Source organism: Nerophis ophidion, linkage group LG01, assembly GCF_033978795.1.
Source record: "Nerophis ophidion isolate RoL-2023_Sa linkage group LG01, RoL_Noph_v1.0, whole genome shotgun sequence".
Classification (NCBI taxonomy): domain Eukaryota; kingdom Metazoa; phylum Chordata; class Actinopteri; order Syngnathiformes; family Syngnathidae; genus Nerophis; species Nerophis ophidion.
In genome coordinates, this window is record NC_084611.1 from 5,592,961 (window position 1) to 5,604,655 (window position 11,695).

The 11,695-nt window shown below is 39.6% G+C and overlaps 2 protein-coding genes across 2 annotated transcripts in view; both read right to left on the reverse strand.

Annotated features, from left to right (window-relative positions):
- The window catches only part of LOC133553184 (zinc finger protein OZF-like), an 839,429-nt gene that overhangs the window by 258,817 nt on the left and 568,917 nt on the right, over positions 1 to 11,695 (reverse strand). The gene's annotated exons all lie outside the window — the stretch shown is intronic.
- Positions 88 to 10,219, reverse strand: LOC133550348 (zinc finger protein OZF-like). Its single transcript, XM_061896417.1, has 2 exons — positions 9,941 to 10,219; positions 88 to 2,137 (listed from the first exon to the last, which is right to left on the reverse strand). Exons 1-2 carry the CDS (start codon positions 10,035 to 10,037, stop codon positions 753 to 755), a joined length of 1,482 nt encoding a protein of 493 aa, XP_061752401.1. The 5' UTR covers positions 10,038 to 10,219; the 3' UTR covers positions 88 to 752.

The following is an 11,695-nucleotide window of genomic DNA, read 5'->3' on the forward strand; positions in this document are numbered from 1 at the left end:
TTTAATGTGAAACAAACACTTACCAATCGACGGATTTCAGTTGCTCCAGTGTCACTAGATGCGGCAGTCCTGATCGTTCGTTCCGCACATTTTACCGCCGATGCTAATAAGGCATGCTATGGGCCACTTCATTAGGTACACCCATGCTATGGCCGAATAGCGTCAATAGCTATCCGCTCAATAGCTTCAATTTCTTCTTCAATTTCGTTTTCGCTATCTGCCTCCATACTCCGACCATCTGTTTCAATACATGCGTAATCTGTTGAATCGCTTAAACCGCTGAAATCCGGGTCTGAATCCGAGCTAATGTCGCTATATCTTGCTGTGGTAACCGCCATGTTGTTTGTATTGGCAGCACTGTATGACGTCACAGGGAAATGGACATTCGCATCGCAAATAGCGAAAATCAAGAACTTTAAAGTTTTTTTTAGAGATATTCCGGGTGGTGTAACATTTTGAAAAAAACTTTGAAAAATAAAACAAGCCACTGGGTACTGATTTTTATTGGTTTTAACCCTTTTAAAATTGTGATAATGTTCCCCTTTAAACATGTTTTCTCCTGTGTATGTTCTCATTGGACGTTTCATCAAGCATGTCTTTGACGGCGAAATGAACGACTGAAAGGGTTTTCTCCAGGGTGTGTGACAAATGTGTTCAGTCAAAATGTGTTTGCTATGAATTGGAGGACTACATTTACAACATGTCATGTTACCTTGAAAATAACGTATACTGCAAACAGATGTGTGTTCTTTTCATCCCACATGTTTCATTTTGTGTCTATTCAAATTGAGTTTGTTGGAAAAGCTTTTTCTACAAAATGAGCAACTGAAGGGTTTTTCTCCAGTGTGCGTTCTCATGTGTTGAGTCAAATTTCCACTGTGAGAAAAGCTTTTACAGCAAACTGAACAATTAAATGGTCTTTCTCCTGTGTGTGTTCTCATGTGTACATGCAATACTCTCTTTTGAGAAAAGCTTTTACTGCAAACTGAACAAATAAATAGTTTTTCTCCGGTGTGTGTTCTCATATGTTGAGTCAAACTGCTCTTGTGAGTAAAGGTATTACCACAAACTGAACAATCAAAAGGTCTTTCCCCTGTGTGTGTTCTCATATGTTGGGTCAAACTGCTATTTTGTGAAAAGTTTTTACCACAAACTGAACAGTTGAATTGTTTTTCTCCTGTGTGGGTACTCATATGTTGAGTCAAATGGCACCGTTGGGTAAAGCTTTTACCGCATACTGAGCAATCAAAAGGTCTTTCACCTGTGTGCGTTCTCATGTGTTTAGTCAAACTACTATTTAGAGAAAAGCTTTTGCCGCAAACTGGACAAATGCGTTGTTTTTCTCCTGCGTGTGATCTGATGTGTTGAGTCAAACCACTCTTGTGAGAAAAGCTTTTACCACAAAGTGAGCAATCAAACGGTCTTTCTCCTGTGTGCGTTCGCATGTGTTGAGTCAAACTGCTGTTTTTAGAAAAGCCCTTACCGCAAACCGTACAATTATATGGTTTTTCGCCCGTGTGTGTTCTCGTGTGTTGAGTCAAACTGCTCTTGTGTGAAAAGCTTTTACCGCAGACTGAACAATCAAATGGTCTTTCTCCTGTGTGCATTCTCAGATGTTCTGTCAAACTGCTCTTGTGAAAAAAGCTTTTACCACAATCTGAACAATCAAAAGTTTTTTCTCCTGCATGTGTTCTCGTGTCTTCAATCAAACTGCTCTTCTTAGAACATTTTGTACCAGAAACTAAACAGCTCAAAGTTGTTTTGCACGTCTTCTTTTTAAAGCAGTCAGCGTGATTGTTGTCAGTGTGAGTCCTCATATCACCTTCACAGTCAGCATCGCTGCTCAAAGTTACTTCAACCTCGTCTTCAGCCTCACTATCTGATAGTGAAGCTGAGAGGTTGTCCACTTGAGGTTTCTCTTCATCATCCTCAGTCTTCACAAAGACAACAGTCAGTGGAAACTTGGTGTAATCAGCTTCCTCTCGTCCTAGAAGACACTCTCCCTCCTGAGTGATGCAGAGTTCCTCCTCTTCCTTTTTAATGTGAAGCAGCTGCAGAGTCTCCTGCTTTAAAGTGGAACTTCCTCCCTGCAGCTGAAGCGGAAGTCCTTCAGGATGACCAATCAGCTGCTGGACGTCTGAGGAACACAAACAAGTTCAATGTGTTAAATTGCCATGCATAATATTTGTGTTGTTCACACGGGGTTGTATGATTTTGATTCATTTCAGCTTGATCATGCTGATCTGCTGTCAGCGTACATTAAAGGCCTACTGAAAGCCACTACTAGCGATCACACAGTCTGATAGTTTATATATCAATGATGAAATATTAACATTGCAACACATGCCAATACGGCCGCTTTAGTTGACTAAATTGCAGTTTTAAATTTCTCGCGAAGTGTCGTGTTGAAAACGTCGCGTGCGTTTGACGTCTCGGGTTGTAGCGGACATTATTTTCCAGCCCGATCCAAGCTATGAGTAGTCCGCTTTAATCGCATAATTACACAGTATTCTGGACATCTGTGTTGCTGAATCTTTTGCAATTTGTTCAATTAATAATGGAGAAGTCAAAGTAGAAAGATGGAGGTGGGAAGCTTTTAGCCTTTAGCCACACAAACACAGCCGGCGTTTCCTTGTTTAAAATTCCCGAAGGTGAAGCTTTACTATGGATCAGAGCGGTCAAGCGAACATGGATCCCGACTACATGTCAACCGGCAGTTTTCGTTGAGAAAATTGTGGTAATAAGTCGGCTCTTACCGGAGACATCAGCGGAGCTTCCGTCCTGCTGCAGCTGCGTGACTTCCCTCAGAGACTCTCACGGTCAACACCCCTCTGAGTTTCAGGTACTTTTTAATCTCACTAAAACACTAGCAACACAATAAGCAGATAAGGGTTTTTCCAGATTTATCCTAGTAAATGTGTCTAATAACATCTGCAATCGCCTTTTTTTTTAAACTTTTTTTTTCTTTCTAGTCCTTCACTCTAAATTTCCTCATCCACAAATCTTTCATCCTCGCTCAAATTAATGGGGAAATTGTCGCTTTCTCTGTCCAAATAGCTCTTGCTGCTGGAGGCCATGATTATAAACATTGTGAGGATGTGAGGAGCCCTACAACCGGTGACGTCACGCGCACATCGTCTGCTACTTCCGGTAAAGGCAAGGCTTTTTTATTAGCGACCAAAAGTTGCGAACTTTATCGTGGATGTTCTCTACTAAATCCTTTCAGCAAAAATATGGCAATATCGCGAAATGATCAAGTATGACACATAGAATGGACCTGCTATCCCCGTTTAAATAAGAAAATCTCATTTCAGTAGGCCTTTAACTTGATCAAACATGGCAAAAATTTATGTTACAAGATAGTAGTAAATAGTAGGGATGCAACAGTACACGATACAATCCTGCATGGGACAATCCGCCTTTTGGACTGGCATTGTTGGGAGTAACGCGTTACTATAACGTCGTTATTTTCGGCGTTAACTAGTAGTCTAACGCGTTATTTTTCATATTCAGTAACTCAGTTACCGTTACTACATGACGCACTACTTCGTTATTTTACGTTATTTTTTATATAGTAATGGCTGGGAATCTGAGAAGATCCGAGTGTTTTATTGCTGCGGTGTCGTCATTCTGAATCTTCCTGTGTCACAAGGAAAAGGCGCGCTCTGTATGGATGTGTCTGTGTTTACTAACAAGACATCATGGCGGAGCCAAAGCCGAGTTTCTTAACATGGATATATTCTCACTACATTTCTTTTGTCGAGCACAAAGAAAAGAACATTTTAGTTAAAGGTGAACATTATCACAATTTCAAAAGGGTTAAAAACAATAAAAATCAGTTCCCAGTGGCTTGTTTTATTTTTTGAAGTTTTTTTTTTCAAAATTTGACACCTCCCGGAATATCCCTAAAAAAAGCTTTAAAGTTCTTGATTTTCGCTATTTGCGATGCGACTATCCATTTCCCTGTGACGTCATACAGTGCTGCCAATACAAACAACATGGCGGTTACCACAGCAAGATATAGCGACATTAGCTCGGATTCAGACTCGGATTTCAGCGGCTTAAGCGATTCAACAGATTACGCATGTATTGAAACAGATGGTCGGAGTATGGAGGCAGATAGCGAAAACAAAATTGAAGAAGAAACTGAAGCTATTGAGCGAATAGCTATTGACGCTATTCGGCCATAGCATGGGTGTACCTAATGAAGTGGCCCATAGCATGGCTGCCTTATTAGCATCGCCGGTAAAATGTGCGGACCAAACGATCAGGACTTTCGCATCTTGTGACACTGGAGCAACTTAAATCCGTCGATTGGTAAGTGTTTGTTTCGCATTAAATGTGGGTATCTAGTTTCAAATGTACATACAGCTAGCGTAAATAGCATGTTAGCAATGATTAACGTAGCATGTTAGCATCGATTAGCTGGCAGTCATGCCGTGACCAAATATGTCTGATTAGCACATAAGTCAACAACATCAACAAAACTCACCTTTGTGATTTCGTTGACTTAATCGTTGCAAATGCATCTGCAGGTTATCCATACATCTCTGTGCCATGTCTGCCTTAGCATCGCCGGTCAAATGTGAAGACACTCTGGTACATTCAATGGGGGTCTGGCGGCAGATTTCTTGCCAGTGGTGCAACTTGAATCCCTCCCTGTTAGTGTTGTTACACCCTCCGACAACACACCGACGAGGCATGATGTCTCCAAGGTTCCAAAAAATAGTCGAAAAAACTGAAAATAACAGAGCTGAGACCCAGTGTTTGTAATGTGTTGAAAATGAAAATGGCGGCTGTGTTACCTCGGCGACGTCACATTCTGACGTCATCACCACATGAGCGATAAACAGAAAGGCGTTTAATTCGCCAAAATTCACCCATTTAGAGTTCGGAAATCGGTTAAAAAAATAGATGGTCTTTTTTCTGCAACATCAAGGTATATATTGACGCTTACATAGGTTTGGTGATAATGTTCCCCTTTAAATGTAAGTTGTGTCTTGGATCAAAGATCCTATTTTCTGCCCAAAACAACAATTCAAATCTACAGCAACATGCTTCGACAAAGCTAATAAAGAGAGACACACAGCGGCTGGATTTTAGCGGAGGGACTGCTAGCCAGGACAACATTGATGGAGCCATTGCAGTGTGTGTGCCAGAAGACATGCAGGCTATTTCTACAGTGGAGTCGCCCGCTTTCAGGCAGCTGGACACAGTGGACAGTGAGTACATAAACATGGAGACAAAGCTAAAGAAAACACTCATAACTCTGCCTCTGCTCATCATTCATCACTGAAGGTACACACACTCTGTCAATTCTCTTATATACTCTTTCATTCTAGACTTCTATAGTGTTTGATTATCACATCATTCTAAATGTATACACTATAAAGTTCACAAACATAAAGGGATCTCGCGGCTGTGTTGGATCCACTATGGATTGAACTTTCGCAGTATCATGTTAGACCCGCTCGACATCCATTGCTTTCCTCCTCTCCAAGGTTCTCATAGTCATCATTGTCACCGACGTCCCACTGGGTGTGAGTTTTCTTGCCCTTATGTGGGCCTACCGAGGATGTCGTAGTGGTTTGTGCAGCCCTTTGAGACACTAGTGATTTAGGGCTATATAAGTAAACATCGATTGATTGATTGATCCTCGTGGGCCAGGCCAATCTTTCCTTTTCTCTAAACTAAAACTGGGGACATGCGTAAGAGTGTTCTGGGCTTCAGTACAGTGTTGATCTCCTGAAGACATGATTTTATTTCACAATTCCTTGAGAGAAAAAAACGGCTGGTGTTATGACTGGTTGGCATAGTGATGCCAAATTGGTCCCTTCGTGGATGCGTCGGCATGAACACAGCAACGGTAAGTTTAAATGATATATTACACTTAACAAAAACAGACTATGAACAAAAACACTGGAGCTAACAGACCAAGATAAACCAAGGGCGCTAGCATAAAAGCTAGGAATAGAAAATACAAAAAACTATACTTGGCACGAAGCACACAAAAGAGTAAACAAAAAAACATTCAGCATGAAAGCTGGAATATCGAGTGGCTTAGCGTAAGAGCTAGCGAGAAAATACATTCGGGTAGTAGACAGTCGTGAATGTTGCTCGAAGGCAAATTAGAGTCCCAGAAAGAATAACGAAAAGGGACGGGCTTGAATAGGGGAGTAATCAAAAAGTGACAGGTGTGCAGAAACCGTGATTAGCAGGTGGGATCAATGAGCAACCATGGTGACTGACTAAACAGGAAGTAAGGGTGTAGAACAGTGATACAACAACTGGAAGTATAAACCATATGTGGTGATCCAAGTAGCAGATCGCAACACCTGGTTAGGCTTTGTGTGCCTTCCTTGGGTGAAGCCAGCTTTACAGCCATGTTGTTACTATGCTGTTTGTTACTTATGTATGTTACGTTGCAGCTATTTAAATTAGTTCTGACAATTTGTTCTGGCCCAAAATAAATTGGCCCTTTGAAACATATCTTTGTGTTTGTGTGTTGTAAGTAGACCACATCGCTTAGCAGAGTTCAGGGATGCAAATGCACGTCAAGTTGATCAACAGATTGTATTATTCTCTAGTGCAATAACAGTACTGAAATGAATGCTAACATTAATGGGAGCCTTAAAGGGGAACATTATCAGCAGACCGATATAAGCGTCAATATATACCTTGATGTTGCAGAAAAAAGACCATATGTTTTTTTAACCAATTTCCGAACTCTAAAAGGGTGAATTTGGCGATTGAAACACCTTTCAATTGTTCGCTGTCGGAGCAATGACCTTTCACCCGTGACGTCACAACAGGAAGCAATCCGACATTTTCTCAAACACATTACACACACAAAGTCGAATCAGCTCTGTTATTTTACGTTTTTTCGACTGTTTTCCGTACCTTGGAGACATCATGCCTCATCGGTGTGTTGTCGGAGGGTGTAACAACACCAACAGAGACCGATTCAAGTTGACTTACGTGGAGTGTGCTAATCAGACATATCAATGGTCATGGCATGCTAATCGATGCTAAATACTATTTAGGCTAGCTGTATGTACATATTGCATCATTATGCCTCATTTGTAGCTATAGTGGCATCCAGTCTTTCCCTCCACCCACATTTAATGCCAAACAAGCACATACCAATCGACGGATTCAATTTGCAGCAGTGGTCAAAAGATGCGAAAGTCCCTCGTTTGTTCGGCACACTTTACCGACGATAGCAATGCTACGACAGAGATGGCACAGAGATGTGTGGATATCCTGCAACACTCAAAGCAGATGCATTTCCAACGATAAAGTCAACGAAATCACAAAGGTGAGTTTTGTTGATGTTATTGACTTATGTGCTAATCAGACATATTTGGTCACGGCATGACTGCATGCTAATCGATGCTAACATGGTATTTAGGCTAGCTGTATGTACATATTGCATCATTATGCCTCATTTGTAGCTTAGGGGCGCGGCATGGCGTAGTGGGTAGAGCGGCCGTGCCAGAAACCTGAGGGTTGCAGGTTCGCTTCCCACCTATTGACATCCAAATCGCTGCCGTTGTGTCCCTGGGCAGGACACTTCACCCTTGCCCCCGGTGCCGCTCACACTGGTGAATGAATGATGAATGAATGATTGGTGGTGGTCGGAGGGGCCGTAGGCGCAAACTGGCAGCCACGCTTCCGTCAGTCTACCCCAGGGCAGCTGTGGCTACAGATGTAGCTTACCACAACCAGGTGTGAATGAATGATGGGTTCCTACTTCACTGTGAGCGCTTTGAGTATCTAACAATAGAAAAGCGCGATATAAATCCAATCCATCATCATCATCATCATCATCTATATTTGCATCCAGCCTTTCCCTCCACTTACATTTAATGCCAAACAAACACATACCAATCGACGGATTCAAGTTGCACCAGTGGTCAAAAGATGCAATCGTTGGTTAGAAGGCGATCGCCGAATTCGTCCTCGTTGCCGCTGTCTGTCGCGATATGGCTCAATAGCTTCAGTTTCTCCTTCAATTTCGTTTTCGCTACCTGCCTCCACTTTCCAACCATCCGTTTCAATACATGCGTAATCTGTTGAATCGCTTAAACCGCTGAAATCTGAGTCTAAATCCGAGCTAATGTCGCTATATCTTTCTGTTCTATCCGCCATGTTTGTTTGTATTGGCATCACGCAGTAACCTCACAGGAAAATGGACGGGTGGATATAGCGACAGGGAAAATCAGACACTTCGAAGCTTTTTTTCGGGATATTGCGTGATGGGTAAAATTTTGAAAAAAACTTTGAAAAATAAAATAAGCCACTGGGAACTGATTTTTATTGTTTTTAACCCTTCTGAAATTGTGACAATATTCCCGTTTAATTTTTTTTTTTTTTTAAGAAGTAACTAAATAGTTACTTTTCCACAGTAACACATTACATTTTGGTGTATCAATCAATCAATCAATGTTTACTTATATAGCCCTAAATCACTAGTGTCTCAAAGGGCTGCACAAACCACCACGACATCCTCGGTAGGCCCACATAAGGGCAAGGAAAACTCACACCCAGTGGGACGTCGGTGACAATGATGACTATGAGAACCTTGGAGAGGAGGAAAGCAATGGATGTCGAGCGGGTCTAACATGATACTGTGAAAGTTCAATCCACAATGGATCCAACACAGTCGCCAGAGTCCAGTCCAAAGAGGATCCAACACACAGCAGCGAGAGTCCCGTTCACAGCGGAGCCAGCAGGAAACCATCCCAAGCGGAGGCGGACCAGCAGCGCAGAGATGTCCCCAGCCGATACACAGGCGAGCAGTACATGGCCACCGGATCGGACCGGACCCCCTCCACAGGGGAGAGTGGGACAAGTATCGGAGTTAGTATTAAGTTACTTTTGAAATAAGGTAACTAGTAACTGTTTTTAGTAATTAACCCAACACTGTGGACCGGGGTCCTGGATGTGTTTGTCTACGAGTGTGTTTGTGTACATCTGTGTGTGTTTGTGTACATGTGTGTGTGTTTGTGTACATCTGTGTGTGTTTGTGTACATGTGTGTGTGTTTGTGTACATGTGTGTGCATGAGTGTGTCTGTCCATCCATCATGGCGAAAGTCAGGCTCCTCACAACATAATTGTCCAATCACTCTTGTGCCTTTTCATCCTCACATGGTTGGAAGTGGAGCCCAGATGTACAAAATAAAGACATTTGGCCAAAAATAGCATAGAAGTTGAAACACAACTTTAAGAAGGAGCAGCGGCTTTAGGGACAGACTTTAGTCTCACTGAGTGCTGGAGCTCACCTTTGTCAAGACTCGGACTATGGTGCGGTTTGTTTTCCCGAGGTGTAAAGCGACTGGAGTGAAGGTAATGACATCTTTTATTATTAACTCGAAAATGTTACAAAAACAAAGGGTATAAACAAAAGGCGCTCTCAATGGAGGTACAAAACTTGGCTTTGAAAACAAAAACTATTACTATAGTGTAAACTATGGACAAAAAACAAAACTTGCAAATTATGGCATGAATAACCAAAACTTACTTGGAACGAGAAAATATGTACATTTTGTCCACTTGCCACATCACTAAATGTATTTACAAATGTTTTTACAGCATTTTTCCTCCATGATTGTGTTTTCAACAAAGTCTTATGAAGAAGGACTGGAGTTAGTCCTGACTTGTCAACATCTGAAGAATGGAATTTTTGGCTTCTTGCAATGTTTTTTTTTCTGAACATACATATTTACGGTCTAATATTCAACGATCCAAAAAATACATTTTGATTCGTAAAAACGGATAAAACTTTTGCATTCTTTCATCTCCTCTGATGTGAACTCCACTGCCTTCTTCAAGCTAACAATCATGGCGCCTCTTTCTTTACATTCTTCAACACATCCGGCTAACTCCTCATCACCTATTTTTCATAACTTTCAAATGTTAAAACTTCAATTCACTCACCCTCATCCTTGATTTTCGTCTTTATCTCCGTTGCTGATTCTCTTTCACTTTCTCTTTGACATGACGTCGCCATCTTAGCATAGCAGTAGTCGTCCATCTTCTATCACGTCTTCAATCTTCACTTCAGGTCACACTCCATCGCTCCGACTCTTTTTTGTGGGCTTCAGGAAAAAAAATAAATGTTTGAAAATCTAAATGGCTGTTTGGTGTTGAATTGTAATCTTTTTCGGTAAACCTCAGTCCGCCATCTTCCTCGCCACCAATGTCTCTGTATCGCTCGATTTGCTTGCGCATGCGCCGAAATTCGACTACTTCCGGTCCAAACACTTTTATTTTTATTTTTATTTATTTTTTAAATTATTATTTTCCTGTCGACAATTGTTTTTTTGTTGTTGTAATGTTTATTGTGTCTTTCATGTTTTTTTTCTAGACAGAAATGTGACAATATGTGTTTCATTCGGACGTCGGCTGTTGAAAGTTACAATGCATGACGGGAAACTATAACTTCCGGTCTTTAGTCTTCTCAAGCTTCACAAATGACTTGTTTCTATCAGATTGGTCAATTAGATTGAATTTACTGTAATTTCCTGTGATATTGGACTGAGTACAATATTTGACTGTGACATTGTTGAGAAATATAAATGTATCTTAACTGGTAAAGTCATTTGTTTACAAATGTTGATGACGATATTTTATTGTGAAAAAAATACTGTTAAGTGCTGTAAAATCCTAGTATTTTTTTCATAAGATCATTGTTATAAAAAAAATTTGTAAAAAAAAAAAGAAAAGCCTCATATTATGCATTAATTCTTCAATTGGTCTTTGACTGAAATCGTTTTTATGGTTTTTAGAGTGTGGGACTTGACGTGTCTGTTTTGTTGTCGTAATTTTTCATTAGAAAAGAGTATTTTTCAAGACAAAAAATTATTTTCAAGGTATAAGTTCATTTGCATTATTAACATTATGACCATAAAACTAAAAAATAAAGACAACTACATTGGTTTTGTTTTAATGTCATGATTTTAATAGTGAAAATCAACTTTAACAAATTTTCAAGGTAAAAGTTGATTTTCACTATTAAAATAATGACATTAAAACAAAAAAAAATGAAGTTGTCTTTATTTTTTTAGTTGTAATGTCATGATTTTAATAGCCAAAATCAACTGTTACGTTGAAAATTTGATGACATTGAAAAAAATAAATAAATAAAGACAACTTCTTTGGTAAAAGTTGATTTTGACTTTTAAAATCATGACATTAAAACAAAAAAAAAGGAAATTGTCTTTATTTTTTTAGTTTTAGTGTCATCATTTTAATACTAAAAATCAACTTCCCAAATTTTCAAGGTAAAAGTTGATTTTGACCGTCAAAATCATGACATTAAAACTAAAAATATAAAGACAACTTCCTTTTTTTTGTTTTAATGTCATAATTTTAATAGTCAAAATCAACTTTTACCTTGAAAATTTGGGAATAGTTGATTTTGACTATTAAAATCATGACATTAAAACTAAAAAAATAAAGACAACTTCCTTTTTTTGTTTTAATGTCATGATTTTAATAGTGAAAATCAACTTTTACCAAATTTTCAAGGTAAAAGTTGATTTTCACTATTAAAATCATGACATTAAAAAAAATGAAATTGTCTATATTTTTTTTTGTTTGAATGTCATGATTTTAATAGTGAAAATCAACTTTTACCTTGAAAATTTGGTAAAAGTTGATTGTCACTATTAAAATCATGACATTAAAACT